General features: G+C 36.9%; 1 protein-coding gene across 1 annotated transcript; it reads left to right on the top strand.

The window, feature by feature from the left end:
- Positions 1–15,235: 15,235 nt before the first annotated feature.
- Positions 15,236–16,689, top strand: LOC104399004 (chromosome unknown open reading frame, human C2orf66). Its single transcript, XM_010017063.1, has 2 exons — positions 15,236–15,358; positions 16,507–16,689. Exons 1-2 carry the CDS (start codon positions 15,236–15,238, stop codon positions 16,687–16,689), a joined length of 306 nt encoding a protein of 101 aa, XP_010015365.1.
- The last annotated feature ends 1,171 nt before the right edge of the window (positions 16,690–17,860 follow it).

The raw sequence follows: 17,860 nt of genomic DNA, 5'->3' as shown, positions 1-17,860 counted from the left end.
TGCCGGCTGGGTTTGAACCACGACACCTTCTCAGCTCGTCTTGGTCATTTCAGATTCATATCTGTCTGATGGTCATAGCAGCTGGACTCCACAAACTTAAAATAAGCTTTTCTGTGTCTCAGCCTATGAGCAAGCAGAAATTCCTACCTGGGAAGAATGTTTGTCACAGAATTAATCTCTTGGAGACTTACTGTTACGTACTGTTGTATGCTCATTGAATGCTACAGTGCATTAAACTGGAGTCACTTTCATGATGCAGCTGTGCAGTAATAAAGTACTTGTTCTCTTGGACTGAATAGAAGAACTTGGTGGCTGATGCAGATCTACAGTTAGCATTACCTCAGGTTTTCTGTTCAATTGTAATTCCTTTATGTTCCCCAAATGAAGTAAAAATAATACATTGCAGACATACATTCCAGAATGCTTTTTTTTCAAGATAACTTTGTTCATTTGATATGAAAGTTTTTCTTGCAAAGTAGCTTAAGTAGCTGTTGGTATGTATGTTAAAATTTGCCTAACTTCATTTTTCCAGTGTTTAATCAATATTCAGGAAAAATTGATTCTTTTCAGTCATTCATTGAACAGATTTTTTTTTGATCTTTGTAGGTTACAAAAGTAACTTTTATGGTTACAAAAGTATAACAGCAGGTTTTGTGTCTTTTCTTAGACCTCCTGTGCTTCAAAAAGATAAGTTGATCACACCCAGAAGACTCTGTGGGGCGTTATCCCTTGCTTTGGTTAGCTGGACCACTTGTGGTGCACTTGCTGTAGTCATTGTTTATCTTCAATACTTGTTTAAGGTACTGAAAGGCTAAACATTTTGAATTGAAAACTGAACTCAAAATTCCGTATGCTTTGAATTAACCCAATGTTAAAAGCAAAAGTACAGATTACCATGTTTTGTACTTAGAAGAAACGTTATTTGCAGACTTGAAATGGGTCTTTTTTGAATTCATTAGACTCTCACAATCTTGTAAGTTCAGAATTATTTTTCTTTTTTGGTAACACTTCAAAACAAATGCACAGTCCCATATGTCCACACATCATTGCAGTTTTTAGCTTAAGGATAGGTAAAGTTATAAAATTAAAGACTACTTAACTCCCTTGAAGAGGAACTTTAGCAAAGGGTGGACTTGGTATGTTCTGTAGAATACTTTTTCCTAGGAGGGTATATGTATATAGTAGAACTAGAATAGTCTTATGTCTAATATGATCTGTGTAGTGCCACAGAGATCCATATTTAGTCCCTGCTATTCAGTTTCCATGGTCTTCCTTGCATCAGAGCCTCTAACTTACCTGATATATATGGTTAAATCGGATGCTATAGTTAGCTACTAGGGAAGCTTTAGAGCATGCATCTGGAAGTATTGCACAAAGCAGAGCAGCTTACAGGTGGTCTAAAGCAGGTAGGTGACAGCTGAAACCAGAGCCTGAGGAACAGTAATGTCTCTAATTGAGCTCTCTGTGACATAAGGTTACCCTGTGAAGGATGTCTCCATGCTAACAGTACTTCCCCTTTTGCAATAAATCTGACATGGTTCTTATGTGGCCTCTTCATGGGTTTCTGCAGGAAGTGAGGTAGAACTGAATAAGCAGGAGGAGATAAGGAGTATGCTGATTTTTCCACTCTGTATTCTCTGTTGAGTGCAGTGGAAGGGGAGAAAGCAGAGCAGCGTAAGTTTTCTCTCTGTGCTTGGAAATCCTTCCTTAGTAGAGCACTTCGGATGCTGCTGATAAAAAAGGCAGAGGGAATTCTTGCATTGCAGAATCATCTACAGCTTTTGTGTGAAGAAACATTATTAAAAAAGCAGAACTGTTTTTGTCTTTCAGGTTATAAAACTGCATGTGAATGTAAAAGCAGAACAAAACATGCTCAATGGGGTAGGTCTGTTTCCTTTTCAGAGCTGTGACCAAAAATTGTCTGGCAAACCTATGTATTATGAATTGTAATCATCTTACCTTGGAAGTATTAAGTTGTGCCATGATGGCTGGATGGCTGTAGTTTACTTACTGTGTGTATAATTTGAAAGAAAAGCCAGGGCATGAGTAACCTGTTCCATTGCATGTGACTGTGGCATTCACTGTTCAAGATCAATGCAGTGCAAACTTGTCTGAAGTACCTTAAGAAAACTTAATCTCTGAATACACATAGAACAACAATAGTTTATGTCTAAATTTTGTTTTTTGATTATGCATGCCTTATCTAAAAAAATGATTTCTAGGTAACATAGACTCATAGAATAGTTAGGGTTGGAAAGGACCTTAAGATCATCTAGTTCCAACCCCCGTGCCATGGGCAGGGACACCACACACTAAACTATGTCACCCAAGGCTCTGTCCAGCCTGGCCTTGAACACCTCCAGGGTTGGAGCATTCACAACTTCCTTGGGCAACCTATTCCAGTGCCTCACCACCCTCACTGGGAAGAACTTCTTCCTTATATCTAACCTAAAGTTCTCCTGTTTAAGTTTAAAGCCATTACCCCTTGTCCTACCACTAGAGTCCCTAATGAAGAGTCCCTCCCCAGCATCTATACTAAAGGTAAAGGCTTTTTTCAAGATAGGCAGCTTGTGGAGTTTAGGGGTTTTTTTTAATCAGGAGATGACAAATGATTTATCAGATGGCTATGGACTGAGACTGCAATATATTTGGAGCTGTATAAAAAGGAGAGAAGCAGCACTGGATTTCATGCATTGTGAACTTCGGGGTTTTTTTTCAGTTACTTTAAGGTATAAGATCTAAGATGTAAGCAGGTGTGGATACAAGCACATAATACCTACCTGTTCTTTGCAAACATAGGACACAGTTTAAAAAAGCAGTCTGCCAGAAAAAGTTATTGACAGTTTTCTATGGTTTCTTTGAGCGGTTTTTGTGTGTTTAATTTTAAATCCTTTCCTTCCCTTCTTTCATCTCCATATAATTTTGTTTTGTTTCATTTGCTTGGTTTGGTTTTGGGGTTTTTTTTCTGTTGTTGGAAGATAAAATTAATGAGTTGGCAGATGCTATCTTTGTTATTTATTCCTACAACTAGTATTTTACTTCCAGTTGCAGTTGCACTACCTCTTGTATCTTTTTCCATGAATAATCATGTGATTTTTCACCTGTGTGCTTTATTACTCCTTTTATTCTGTTCTTCCTCCATCTAGGAACTCCATTTCTTATCACTGCATTGGTGTCAGGGCATCTCCACTCCCCATTCTTTCCTTCAAAAGACATAGAAACTATTAGTGTATGAGAAATTTCTGTTTAAATTTAGATGCCTTAAAAACTGAACTATTTAACTTTGCTTTTTGAGGGATAAATTGCAAATTTTCTTCTTAGAATGCAGCTGATATGATAGTGTTTTGATAACTTGACCCTCCTCCCCTAGCATGTGTTCTTAAAGCCTGTTCATGTTTTTGACTTCCGTCTTTTATTTTCAGGATTCAGGCCAATCAAAAGAAGCTTCAAAGAACTCCAGTATCCACACAGTCAAAAACCAGAGTTCAATGGACAGTATTTCAGAAGCAGCACAGTCTCTTTGCAACAGTACAATTGCTGGAGCTGTCAACAGTCTTAAGATGCATGTTACAATTCTCAATTTATTCACATGGATCATGCTGCTCAACTTGCCATCCTTAGTTTACTGGTTAAAAAATCTCAGGTAACTTCTTAAATTGCCAGTAAAGTAGAAGAAAAGAGTAAGATAATAAAAATTGCTAACGTTTGACTCTTTACATTAGGAGTTATTGTATAGTATCAAAGAGTTCTGTTAATTATAATTGGATTTTTTCTATGCAATCTGGTTTATGTTATGGTATAAGTAGGTCTTAAGTGAATCAGTGATACATTGAAGAAAGTAGTGCTTCAGAAAGGATTTAAAATCAGGCTGCAATGCCCATATATATTTCATGTGTGTGTGTTGTTATCAGCACATGCTTGTTCTCAAGTTGGTTTTTATTTGGAAGCCTAGCTTAGAAATAACATGCTTTTTAAACCGTTTCTTTGCAGGTACAATGTTAGACTTGATCCTGATCCATGTAGATCTACAGCTATTATCACTACATGCATTTTAGAAATTCTCATGAACTCAAGTACTTCTGAAGTGAAAACAAGGTACTGTAGCCTAATCTCCAGTTTGTTTTCCTGCTTCTTTCTTACTACTTCATTTGTGTAGTAAAACTCATTCATGCTGTACAGACATGTAACTATTAAGCCTACATAGAGACTCCTCTACTTCTATGGTTAAATCTTAAAGACTAAGTAAAATGCATGCAAATTACCTGTAGTTTACATAAGTTGAGAAAATCACCTCTATTTACCACATGGACTTAAATGAAGTATTTGCTATCTAAACAATCGGTCACATAAAGTCTTCTTTAACTGTGACTTTTTCATTCATAATTCATTGAATCCTTCCAAAGGGTACAGAATCCTAATGCATTTAGCAATTATTGTCAAAAAGTTACAAGGAAAAGTGAATTCTAAACCATATACTTAAGCTTTTGTAACTCCTTTGTATGGGCATGCTTGTGGAAATGTGCTTTCTACTGGATTAATAAGTTCTGAGCGCTTTTTTTTGTTGACAGGAAGCGTGTTTCTTGTTCAGATATACAATTAGTCAGTGCCTCATGAAAGACAATGAATAATAACCAATATAGTTTGTCCTCTTGACCAGTACCTGTTAATTCAAATGATCCAGAACATTAAATCTTTGTCTTATTTCTAAATGAATATGAGAATATTTTTAAATTACATTTTATTAGTCTTTTGGAATAATTGCTTAGGTATCATTTGTTATTGCCAGTTAGACATATTTGTTCCCTTTTTAAGTGAACTAAGCCTTGAAATCTAGAAATTACTTTTCAAAAGAAAGTGAAACATGATATTTGCATACCTTCTGCATATGTGGCTACAAAAATGGCAATTTTTCTTTATATTCTTACAGTAAACTCTTGAAGATTGCAGCTAAAGTTCCACTTCCCTTGTCTGTTGCAATGCTGGCCTTTGGACGAATGCATTTATACAAAGTACCAGACTTTGTGACTTTTTCTCTTCTTCTACATGTGCTGTGTTGTATTGTGTAACATTTGTTATGCATAGGAAGAACAGTGCAGCCTAGAAACTTAACATTGGAGATGGGGAAAATTTCAACAAAGGAATGCCTAGATCAATACCATCCGTAGTTTACATTCTGTGGGAAAGAGGACAGAACTGTGAATGTTTATGAAAAATTTGTGGTTCTGTTCATGTTGCTGACGAAGCTTTTCATGGTGTTTATTTCCTGACTGTGAAAATTAAGTGAATTAACTATTGTGTCTAAGCACATGAATCATACCAGTGTAACATCTCAGTACTCTGTTTGCCTTGTAGACACTTTGGTATTTCACTATACTACTTTGCTGAAGCAGACTTTTTTTTTACTCACTATGCCATACAGTGCATATGTTCTGAACTTGCATCTCTTGCAGGTCTAAATAATGCTGGTTAAAACTCAACACATTTCAAGCACACTGTGACTGTCACAAAAACTACACAGCCAAGTATACTTTCAATCATTTTATGCTCATTTAAAAGCTGCCACAGTCGTGACTAGACAAACTAGAATGTACTGCTTATTTAGAACTGTTATTTCTATCAGATCATTTGTTCAATCAGTATGAGTTGAACATTTGTGAGATTATTGAAAGTCTTACACATTTTACTTTTTGTGAGAGAGAAAACAACAATATTCTGTGTAGCTTTCTATTCAGGAAGAATACCAGCAGATTCATAAATAATTTGCTGTAATGTTGTTTTAAAACATTGTCAGTTTTCTCTGGAATTTTGTCAATTCTGAAATCACTCCTTGGACCTTGTCCATGTGTAGAAGCTAGCAAACATTGAGGTATGGTGTGTGTTTATGGTGCAGTTGCTGTATCACACTGTTTCCAAGTAGACAAGGCAGGGCTTTTTCCCTGTTCTCAGTCAGCTGTCTCATAATAAATGTCCATACATTAAATTTATATGGAATAGTTAACAACAACTCATGCCCTGCCATACTGTGCTAACTTCCTCATGTGGACAAACTCTTAATAATAGTGGGAAATACTAACCATAATTTTTAGCTCTGTATAAAGTATTATCTTAGTGCCTAGATGCTACAGTGACTGCCATTTATAATAAAGCCTAAAATAGCTTTGTGTAAGGAATTCTGTCCCCTGAGTTTGTGTTTTGCCAACAGAAGAAATCTCAGTAGCCATTAAGTGAAAATGATGCATTGATTCTGCATAGACATGAGCCTACTACTTGCTTCTGTGTTAGCTGTCTCTGCTCTGTCCAAGATACCTGCTGTCTTCGTATGGAAATACTAGACCAGCTCAATCAACTTACATGACTAATAAGAGGAAATCTGCTACCCACAGTCAATCAAGTATGTTCTTGATACAGCAGTACAGCCAGCCTGACCCATAATTTTATGGTATCTCATTAATCTTGCCTGAAGTGCCTCAGTTAGTTCTAGAGTATTGTTAGGGTCAATTAATTTGAGCTAGCTGGGAAGACTTAATTCAAACAGTGACTTTCTGAAATGAAGGACAGATGTGAAGTAAGCATGTGTTTTGTGTGCTTATATCCAAGTCAGCAGTTCAGGTTATCACAAAGTCATTCAAACTGCTTTAACTGAGTAGGACTTGGTAGTTAATCAAACCACTGTCACTGCTATCAGTGTTCTATGTGCTGGTATTGTGGTCTTAACCTCTTTTATAAAAGGTGAGATTATACCTTGTGTCTATAAATGGGAACAGTTATTTCAATAGATTATATCTTGATACTTTCTAATCAAATGTATGCTACAGTATATGTATGTAAGATAATTTCTGTGTGTAAATATACTTGTAGCTAAATCCACCAGTTGGTTTAATTTAAAAATTGCTGTTCAGACATACAAGAATAGTTATTCTACTTTCAAATGGCTGTGAATGAAGGATGGCAACAGCACTGCATTGGGGCTGGTAAAAGGCTGTCTGTGAAAGGATCTAATTTCTGTGGATGATAATTTTCCTTGGCCTTCATGATCATTTTGGTTTACTACTGTATATACCAGTGATTTTGTTTTGTCATATTAATGGGCTTTTTATGCACAAATCATTTTGTTGGAGTTGTTAGTAGAATAATAATCAGAATAAGGAGAGCAAGCCATTCTCTCTGAGAGATTAGGTGTCTAATTCCAACTAGATTTTCTGTATTATCAGTGGAGGGGGATAGGTTTAGAACAAGTCCAGAGAACAATTCCTCCCATACTAAGCGAGGATGAATTATCCTAGTTGCCATTCTGAAAAGGACAAGAATTTTATAATAGTCTAAAATTGTTTTTCAGGTAAAATACAATGATTGTTGTTACTTTTGGAGAAGAGACTTCTGTTACGTGAATCTCTGGTTCTGCCCCTGTTCATAATTACAATCTCTGCAGAAACACAGGCTAACAGAATATAAATACTAATTGTGTGTATGAGGAAGTGTAAATATACTGAAACATCCTTTATAATGAGTAGGCTGCATCTATAAAACAGCTTTGGCAAATATATTGTAATGTCTCTTAGTGCATTTAACTAAATTAAATTTCCAGTTTCTTCTTTAAATTGTAGATTATCTAGACTGGGTGGGAGAAGATCAAGACCCAAATTAACTTGTAATGGATTAGACCCTGCTCTGGAAGGGGAGAGTTCTATTATCATGCAGACCCAAATTCTGTTGTTCTCCTTTGGAAGTTACAGTATTAATTTGGCAGAGCCATTGTTCTTCATCCATGTGGATGTTCACCACATTTAGATGGAGATTATGCCATATAAGTGTTTAGGTTGAGATTAAGCCACATTTTTTGTCTTGTACCTCTTGCTGATTTTTTAATAAGTTATCAGAAACAGAATAACAAAAAAAAAAAAAACAGGTAAGAACCTAGAGTACCAAATGTCACTGATTTTAGGTAGAGCACAGATGTACAGCAGCATTTTTCTTTGGCATGGGCAGAGGGAGATGCAGTGAGAAGCTTTAGTGACATCTCCATACCCTGAATTGCTCTTGAAGTCTGTAATATTTTCTGGCTGATACGATCAAATATGTGTTCCTTATAGTCTTATCATGCTGCAGTCATTATAGCTGCACTTGTAGCTATAATATAGTTTGTGAAAGGTCTGTATTTTTCTGGTAGGGAAAAACTATTACCTCTTAACTGAATTACCAAATGTACCTTGAAATTGAGTGAATGAATGTTGTCTAAAGGTGGTATTTTCAGTTTTGATTTAAAAGCTAGTTGCAGTATGTCATGTTTCAGCATTGTGTTAAAAGGGGATTGTTTGGGGGGGGGGTTTGGTTTGTTTCCAAAAAAAATTGCAGTAAGGGAAATCTAAGTTAATAATATTTCTCATATTTAGAATTCTGCTCTGATTCTGGTTTTGAGTGAGCTGATGCATGTAGCAATTCATTCCAAAACATTAATTTGCAAAGTTTTAACACAAACAAACAAACAACATGTAAAACCCTAACCAAGGCAGTAGTAATATATCACAGAAGACACAGAGAGAGCTTGTGTGTCTAAGTGACCTTTTCAACTATAACCTAATTGGGTCAGTGTTTAAAAATAATAATATGTATTAATACTTAAACACACCAAAAAGCATTGTTGCATACATCAGTATTTGGTCTGCAGTCTAATTTTCCATGTTTTTGTTAGTAAGATAGTAAGAACTTGTTACTTAACTTTTTTTCTGAAATCTAATACATCTGACAGGACAGAATAAAGTCAATTATGTGCCTGTGAATAAATGTAAGCATTTGAGAAGCTTTCATTGGATTAAGCTTATTTTAATACAGTGATGGGTGTGTTTAGACTTTGGTCTTATTTATACGAAGGAAAAAAACCCAGACATTTACAGACCTTCAATACTCTGAGTTACTGAGAATGTTATTTGTAAGTGGTTATAGCGTTTACAATAATTGTGCTGCTGTTTTAAGTCACTAAGCTACTACAAGCCTGATGGCTGTAAACCAGACTGAATTCTTCATGCTTATTTTCCACTTCATAATGAATGTTAGTCACTTCATCTACAGCTTTGACTCTTTACATCTCTTTCTTTTCTCTAGGAGATAATCAAGGTAGCTTGTATAAGCACTTGGCACTGTACTGTAAAAGGTTTTAAAACTTTCATCACCATTCCTTTAGGAGAGAGATACTTTTGTCACCAAAGCTAAGATGTTGCTCTTGTATACCTCTGGAAATGTGTGCGGATGAATGACAATTGAAAGCAATTCATTTTTATGTTTAAGTAGAATAGTTTTTCTACCTTTTTTTTAAAGCCAGAACTTTAAACTAGTATTTGTAATAGAATCCTTAAAATCTCTAAAAGTTTATTTGAAAACCTTTTACAAATACTATGTTTTCTGATGTATATTCTTACAGAAAAATGTATTAAAAGCTTTTAATCAGCTCACCGTAAAGTTTAAACAAAATCTGTATATTTCATCTTGTTAATAAACATTACTGCTTTAACAAATAAATTTGAAGCATTTAAAGAGAATATTCTATAGCTCTTACTTAAGCAAATCTGCCCAGCACCTCAATTTTTTAGGTATCTAAGCACGTAACTGCCTTAAATACGTGCTTATCGCCTTGTAGCATGAAAATCTGATTCAAAGCTGTGATGTTTTGTCTTCAGTTTCACTGGGTCTCACTCTGCATTTGTAGGTGCAGACAGATTTTGCTACTCATGCTGTCCTAAACAAATCTTGTAAGCCTCTCTACAGTTATTGGCAGGTTGTGATCTGGATTCTGCAAGAATCTATGTGGTATCGGAGCTAATTTGGTGTCTATAAAAGTCAGGAATGGCACACACAAACTTGTTACTTGGTGGTATGTCATTCCAGTTCCTCCTCCTGTATGCAGTTATCCTTGATTTGCAGTATCCTTTTGCTATGGTAAAAAACAGTGTCACAGTAACACTAGGGACCATGGCTGACTTAGTGAAAATAGGCAGCAGCTGGCCTGTAGACCATTGTTCTATTGAAGTTTTGCGTGTTTGTTGAGATAACCAGCAAAGACGCTTTTTCCCTCCAACTTCAATCATTTCAAGGTATATATAAAGTATCAAACATGCAAGTGTGTTGATGTTTAGTTTTATAAAACTTTTAAGTGTGCTACTTTGGGTTCCATTCAGAATTCAGGCTTCAGTATTTTCCACTTATGTCGCATTGAGTGTGAAAACAGTATTTGAGACTGCAGCACCTGACAGAAGTCTACACTTAGTAGACGTGACACATAATTACAGTGCCAGACCAAAACTGGAATGTGAAATTCCTCACTGTGACTTTAAACTGGTAACTTTCTAGAGCGAAAAAAGTACTGTGCCTTAAACCAGAAAATGAATGCACTCGAACTGTAGCCTGTGGGCTTCTGCAGCCTTATGTTTGATGTTTGGAAATTGACCAAAATATTTGTGTGGATCATACTGAAACTTGATTTGGGGAAAATACTTCAAAAAAATTGTTTTACCCCCCTTTTACACTTAGGGAAACAAAGACTTATGACAAATACAGTATATTTGTGGTTTGGAATCACACCAACCCAAGTTAGAAAGCTTTAGCTACCCTTAGTTTCTCAAGTCTTGATTGTGACAAAAAGAAAAATAAGGAAGAACTAGTCTCAGATATGTCTCAATGTCAAAGCCTGTGTGTCAAATTATTTTTCAAACATTTGTTCTTTGGTTTCTTCAGTATAAGACCCCCCTCTAACTGTAGTTCAAGCAATATATTGTATTTAAGCCACTGAGTATCAATATCTACCCCAGTGTGAGAAATAAACTAGATGGGGGTGGGTGGGTGGGTTGGATGATTGTGTTAAAGGTCTGGAAGTTTTGAATAACAAATTCCCTTTTTAGGGAAAATATTAATAAGTAAAACGTTTATACATTCTGTTCTTCTCAATCCATTACAGAAAACCAGAAATAATCAAGATATTACAGTTTTGATACAGTAGATGGATGTCTTATGTATAGTTTTCAATGTGAAGAACTTGGGAAAAGCCACCACTGGCTCTCCTTCTGTGTCTCTATAGGATTCTTGGTATGTTTTGGGGGGGAAAGAAAATTTTCACACCACCCTGTACTGGTACTGTATAACACTGATTCTTGAATAAAGATGTCCCCTCAAAGCTCATCATTGAACCATGGCATATTTAGATATGCATGCAAAATGACTGCGTGTCAGCTGATCACAGTAATTGTTTAAAGCAATACAAAGCAAAGTCATAACCTTCTTTCATTAAGAACTAACTTGAACCTGGCTGCCATTATGCTGCTGATGCTGTGGCACAGCAGATAACACGCAATTCTTGTCTTCCCTGCTACTTCCTTCTGTATGTTAGTTTAAAACTTTTAAGAACTCTTGTTCTGGTCACTTTTTCATCTTTCTTTTGTGATGATGTTGTTTCAGTAGTCCGAACCACTGCTGATTTTTTAGCTACAGGAATAGAGCAACAGTCTAGTATTAAAATCATTGAGAGGGAAGGTCTTTATATATGGTGATTAGTCTAGAAAAGCTGTGTAACCTAGGCCTAGCAACATGATTCCCTACTTAGCTTTTAATTGTTTTTCCAAGCACAAAGTCGGAATAATGTTGGCCAAAATATCTGGTTTGGTTAGTTGGATGGGAGGGAGGGTGCTATTGTTTGGTTGATTTTATGAGGACTTAAAACTTTGAAGAACACAAATTTCATAAATTGTGTGTATTATTATTAAATTACATAGATTTCCCAAAAATGTAATTTTTGGGAAAATCACTTCTGAAGCAACCTGTCTTATGTATTTTTAACTCTTCCCCTGCTTTCAGTTTTTATACAGCTAGTGTAAATCTGGTGGTGTAGGTGGAACGAATTCTTTAATATAGTTACATTTTTCTAGAGATGCTGACAGGGTCTTCTCTGTAAATGTTTGAATAATGCTGTAGTAAATGATTGTGCTTATTAAAATGCTTATAGCTGAATTCTCAGATACATATTATACAGTGTGTGATGAGCTTTGGCAAAGTCCTCGTTTATGAGAAGCTGAGAAACCTTGGAGAACAGGTATCTTCAGCTAACGTTGAAACTGCTGAAAGTGGAAATCTCAGCATCTTTAAAAACTGTGCTTTTAGATGCTGGTAGTTTTTTTGCTGAAGCTGCTGAGGACAACTTGAGTGGGAGCTACTCTGGGATGTTTGTATTTTCTTTGCTGGTTTCCCTGTCTACAGTGTATAGTTCACATTTTTTTACTTGTCCTTTTTTTTACCTAAGTGTGCATGACTGAAGAGAACATTGTATAGCATATGCTCTGCTAAACAAACACTTCTGTGTATTTTTGTATGGTGTTCTGACATAGTTGCAATACTACAGATGGTTGTAATTCACAAAAAATGCCACTTACCTCTCATACTCTGTAGAGTGTTGTGAATGTTACCTGTACTTCTGTTGTACAAACATGCTAATGAGTGTCGTGATGAATGCTTGTTTGCCTTTAGTCTTTGCTCAGGTACTCATGTGGAGCAGTTTGGTGCTTTTCCTTCTAACTTGTAATACTTGGGATTCTAAGCAGAAAATAAAAACAGTGAATAAAAAAGCATGGTGGTTAGAGCAGTACTTTAAGTAACAGACACTTTTTTTCCATCTCAAGTAGAGTACAATAAGGATCATCCCTGATGAAGCCTGTCTCCATATCTTAACTCAAGCATGTTATACTTGCCTTACTATCATGAATCAGGAATGTAATAAAATGGAAAATGTCTGGTGAATAATATAGTTTATATAGAGCAGCATGTGTATAAAACTTGTTCTCAGCTAAACTAATATGTTTTAATTTTTTACCTTTTTGAATTAACTTGCATGAAGCTGAACAAATGGTGCTACGTGCATCTTCAGCTTCAGTGCAGGTTCGTTCAAACATACATGAACATTACTGTGCTGTAAGAGCTAGATAATTAGTGTAGCCACTTGCAGAAGATTTAATTTACTGCTATGTGTGTCTATGTACTTAATCTGTCAAGACCTAATGCTTAAATTTGGCTGCATTAAAAAGGCATCACACTGACATCTAGCAAACAAACCAACTAACAACAACAACAAAAAACCCCAAACCACAACAAACCAACCCCAAATGAACAGGGGAAAAAAACCAAAGCAAAACACCATGGAAAAAAAAAGGCATTAAAATGAGCACTAAGTCTAAACAGACTTTTAGCTCAGTTTCTCAAACACACTTAGCTCAGGAAGCAAGAATGCAAGTTTGTAGGTTTTCCTTTTTTTAAGACAGCTCACACAATGACAGGATCATTAGGGTTAGAAGGGACCTCTGAAGACCATCTTAGTCCAACCCCCATATGCTAACTGAATCTCTTGCCTATCTGCGTAATTCATCAGTCAACCAGACTGCTTTAATTACTACAGTAATAAAACTTGTTTCAAATTTACAGATTACTTCAGTATGTTTATGCACAAAATTAAACTACAACAAAGTATCTACTTAGAAAATCACCAAAGAGAGTTTCCTTACATTGGGCCCTACCTTTTTACAAGTTCTGTTTCCACTGTTGTCCTGGTTCTTAATAAGTCTAGTATGAGGAACTTGTCTATTATGAGAAGCAATTGATGGGTGTGTGAATCTTTTTGTTATTCCAAGTCTGTAGAATAATATACAAGCTGGATAAATTGATTTGTATTTTTACATGTTACTGCAGTCATGACAACAACACTGCTAGGATTTTGTTTACTGTGTCGCTAATGAGGTTTGGATGTCCACAACTTTGCCTGCCCGGAAGGGCGGTGTTAGGGTTTTGTTTTGCTTTCAAAATTTAAACCAAACAAAGATGTAAAGCATCCAGTCAGAAATAAGTATCTATAAACTGGAGTGAGATAATGGTCAAGAATCTTTAGTTTTAATGTGTCTAGTTAGGGATGTGCTTTATGTGGTACTAGCTAAATTGTCATCTAAATAGTGGAGACAAGAGTATAATGAAATTGTAAGCAAAAAATTTGAGCTGAAAAAAGCTATGGAATAAGGCAAAGGTAAATTAACATAGTCCTCACTGCAGTCTTTGTCTTAGCATCTAGTCTGACAAGAGGGTATTAACTGCTGATAAGACCAGGGTAGGAAAGCAACACTTCCATTAAAATGTTATGATTTCGGATCTTGAAACAGACCTTACTTTCTCTCCACCATCAAGAAAATGATCCCTATCTCCTATCTCGTCTTGCTTGAAAACCATTCAACCAGCTGTAATTACCTGTTAGTCACCATTCTTGAGATCTGGCTAATTACTTTAATTAAAAAGTAGTATTTTGATACAGCTCTGCCATGTCTGCTGGGTATTGCTATAAACTTCTTACATGCTTACCACCAATTTTCTGCAATACGGCTTAGGGAAGAGGAATTTTAACTGCACTGTTCGATAGCAACAGGTCTTAAGAGTATTAAGGATGAAATTCTCAAGGGTCTTTATGTCATGGATGGAAATGGAATCATTACTGTATTTTTGAACTCCTGCTAACGTCACTGACACCCACCTGCAGTCCACTAGAAATATAAGTGCAGAGATCAGTTTGTTCACAGATTACAAGGAGACTAACCAAGAAGGGGCAAGCCAGAGCCAAATTGACTGGTAAGCTTTATTTTAAAGAATGTGAAAGGGAGAATGATTTCTTCCTTCTCTCCACCCCCCCCTTCTTGAATCAAATTGTGAAATGAGTCTTTAGTGTCTTGTACCAGGCTGTGGTGTTACTGCATTTATTAATGTATGTAGTAGGCTTTCATTTAATGCAATTTTTAAAAGTGAGTTATCTGGATCTCAAGACATATTTCTTGGAGCTCACAAAGATCTGATGCTGTAACTAATAAGCCAGTGTAAATGGCTGTATGTAATAACCAGCATACATTTATGAATGTAAATAATTTCTGTTAAATGTTATGCTAGTCCCTCTCAAAAGAGAATCCAGTGTCTAGAAATAGCTTTGGTATGGGAAGCACTTCCTTAGAGTAATTCGTTCTTCCTGGTACATTAGCACTAGGAAAACAAAGAAACTTTGATAGCGCACAGATGTAGCCTGCAGGAGGCAGATTTTCCTTGCTATGGCTAAATTTTTTTGCAGCACTCCACTGGATTGTTGTGCTTGCTTTCTTTGTTACCAGTGACAGCTCTGTATGACTTAAGGAGTCTGGTTCATTGTCGTTCTTACAGATAGTCTGTTCATCTCTTCAACATGTGGAAAGTGGTGCTCCTGAGTCTATATACAGTATTGGCTGTGAGAGGACTGGTAAAGGGTGCTCCTTTCCAACCAGCAGAAAAATGGAAACCTCTAGATAACCCTAGAAACAGAGACCTGGTAAGGAAATGCTGCAAGAAGGATAGCTTAAGTTTTGTGTGGGTTTCTTGTTTTCCATCATGAGAAGTTCCTTATTTTCTAAATTTAAAGCTAAGAGGGGCCCATTAAATGTAATGCTAGTCACTGTGCACTTCGTTTAGTCAATAACCACCAACTAGATGAGCATTCTTCAGTCAAGATGTACCCCTTAACTGAAGAGATGTTCTCGGTGTGCAGTAGGGCATAAATCTTCCTTGTATTTCCATCCAGCGGCTTTAGATTTTAAAGATGTATTTTGTTTATACAGCCACCTGGTTTATGAAACAAGAGGAATGATCATTGTCATAATTACAAGGGTACATTTAGATTAGATATTAGGAAGAAGGGAGGGTGGTGGGACACTGGCACAGGTTGCCCAGAGAGTGGCTCCCCCATCCCTGGCAGTGTTCAAGGCCAGGTTGGATGGGGCTTTGATCAACCTGGTCTAGTAGCACAGAGGTTGGAACTAGATGATCTTTTAGGTCCCTTCCCACCCAGACCAGTTTGTGATTACGTTTCTCTCAAATGTATACTCTGTTGATTGCACATTTGTACTTCTAGAAGATAAGATAATAAGTTTGCATCTGACACATGGTTATGAATAGCATCTTTAAAATCTGAAAGTTAATCACAGCTGAGAATTAAGAGAACATTTACAAGATATTATGAGCGATTTGTGAAGGACAAACATCAGTTTCCCACAATTTTTCCTTGCTGTTTTAAGAAGCATTAATTTCTGCTTTTAAGCGGTCTAAGGGCCCAGTTCAAATCAATTGCCTGCTGTTGCTAACTCTTAGAGACCATTTCTCTTAGAGTAATGCCCAACACAACTGCAGTGTTTCTTCTCAGCAAGGGTTTTGCTGTGCCTAGTTTACAAGATCTGAATCCTCAGTGGTTCAGTGGGGAGCATAGATGATCAGTAAACAGCTGGTGGTCTTTTGACACCATGTAAGGTGTATGAGCCATGGATGGAGTGGACGTGTCTGAATTATATTGTCTATATTGTGCTAGTTTATGCTCAAAATGGAGGATTTCACCCCACACAGGAACACATACTACATTTACTTTGTGTCAGTGGAAATAATTAATCTCTGCTGGGCACACTATTTTCACATATGTAATATGTTCAGTTTTTCAGAACGCTCCAGGCTTATTTTTCAAGCAGGGGTCTTGATCTCAGGAGGTTCCCAGCCACTTTCACCATGAACAATGAAGGACCAAGGCCTGTCATGTTCTACTCGGATCCTATTGCTTCTGCATTTGCAGATTATGAAGAAAGGAAAAATTCTTTCCCAAATTATTTCAAAGGCTGATAGATGCTGCTGACGAAGGTAAAAGATGATTTGAATCTAAGCGTTTTGGTGATTGACTCAGTATCTTAGAGATTAATTCGTAACCAGTATATTCAGTTTAGGAATATAAGCTCTCCGCCTGCTTAACCGTGTCTTTTTGTAATCAAAAGCACAGCTCCACTATTCTTACTATCCTGAATTGTAATGAAGACTGCACTCAGATTTTAATACTAAGCTCTCATTTGGCCAAGCTTTTGTGGCAGGGAAAAGACTGCACTGCATAATGTGTATTGTGCATGAGAAATAAATGAAAATGGACTTTAAAAGGGGTGCAGCAGTGAGAAAACGACTGGTGCAAGTAGTTTGTCCTGCATAATTCAGTCATTCTTTTCAGTATTCAGAACTGTTTTCTGAAAGTAGAGGTCTGCTGCACTCAGTTGGGGTATTTCAGCCAGTGTTACCTTTGATCAGACCCTGGTTGCATATGAATATTTCTGTATTTGTCTCATACCCTTTGTTTTGTTTTCCCCCCTCTTTTTCAGGCATTAACTTTTGAACTCCATGCAAAGTGTAACCTTCCCAGCAAAATATTACTGCTTTGACTTTTTAACTGTCACCTGACAAGTTGAAGTTTTCCTCACTGTGACAATTTTAACCTATGGAATCTGATGTCATGCTGCAAGTAGCACATTTGCTTTCCATTGACAAACGTGCGATGTTTGCCTGCTACACTGTGCCCAGCAGAACCGTGTGTGTTTAGACGTGAATAAATGAGGAGTGCAACAGCGTGCTTTAAGTACTAAGGGTCTTTGTTCAGAAGTGGTAAATAAATGTTATCTTTCATTTTATTAGAACTAGGCATCCTAAGGGGTCCTGCAGCACTTTTTCAGATACTCTTTTATCACAAGTCTTCCAGTTTCTTGGGAGACTGAAGGGAGTGGGGAAATACGGGCCCTGGCACAGCCCCAGAGCCCCATGGCCGCTTGCACCCAGCCCCTCAGCCCCGTTTCTGACCGTACCCCGCTAAGTCCCCTACACAACTGTGGGCGTGTATGAAGTTAAGAAACATTTCTCACGTGAAAGTAACTTTGGGGGAAATAAAACATGGTGTCGGCAACAGAGGCGCTTCCCTCTCGCCTCTTGCCCTACCCCGGTGGGGGCTCGGAGGCAGCGAGCAGAGCCGCAGCGTCCC

The sequence above is a fragment of the Nestor notabilis genome, unplaced genomic scaffold (assembly GCF_000696875.1).
Source record: "Nestor notabilis isolate BGI_N333 unplaced genomic scaffold, ASM69687v1 Scaffold31026, whole genome shotgun sequence".
Taxonomy (NCBI): Eukaryota; Metazoa; Chordata; class Aves; order Psittaciformes; family Psittacidae; genus Nestor; species Nestor notabilis.
Note: the sequence above shows the minus strand (reverse complement) of the source record. Positions and strands in the feature narration are given on the sequence as shown.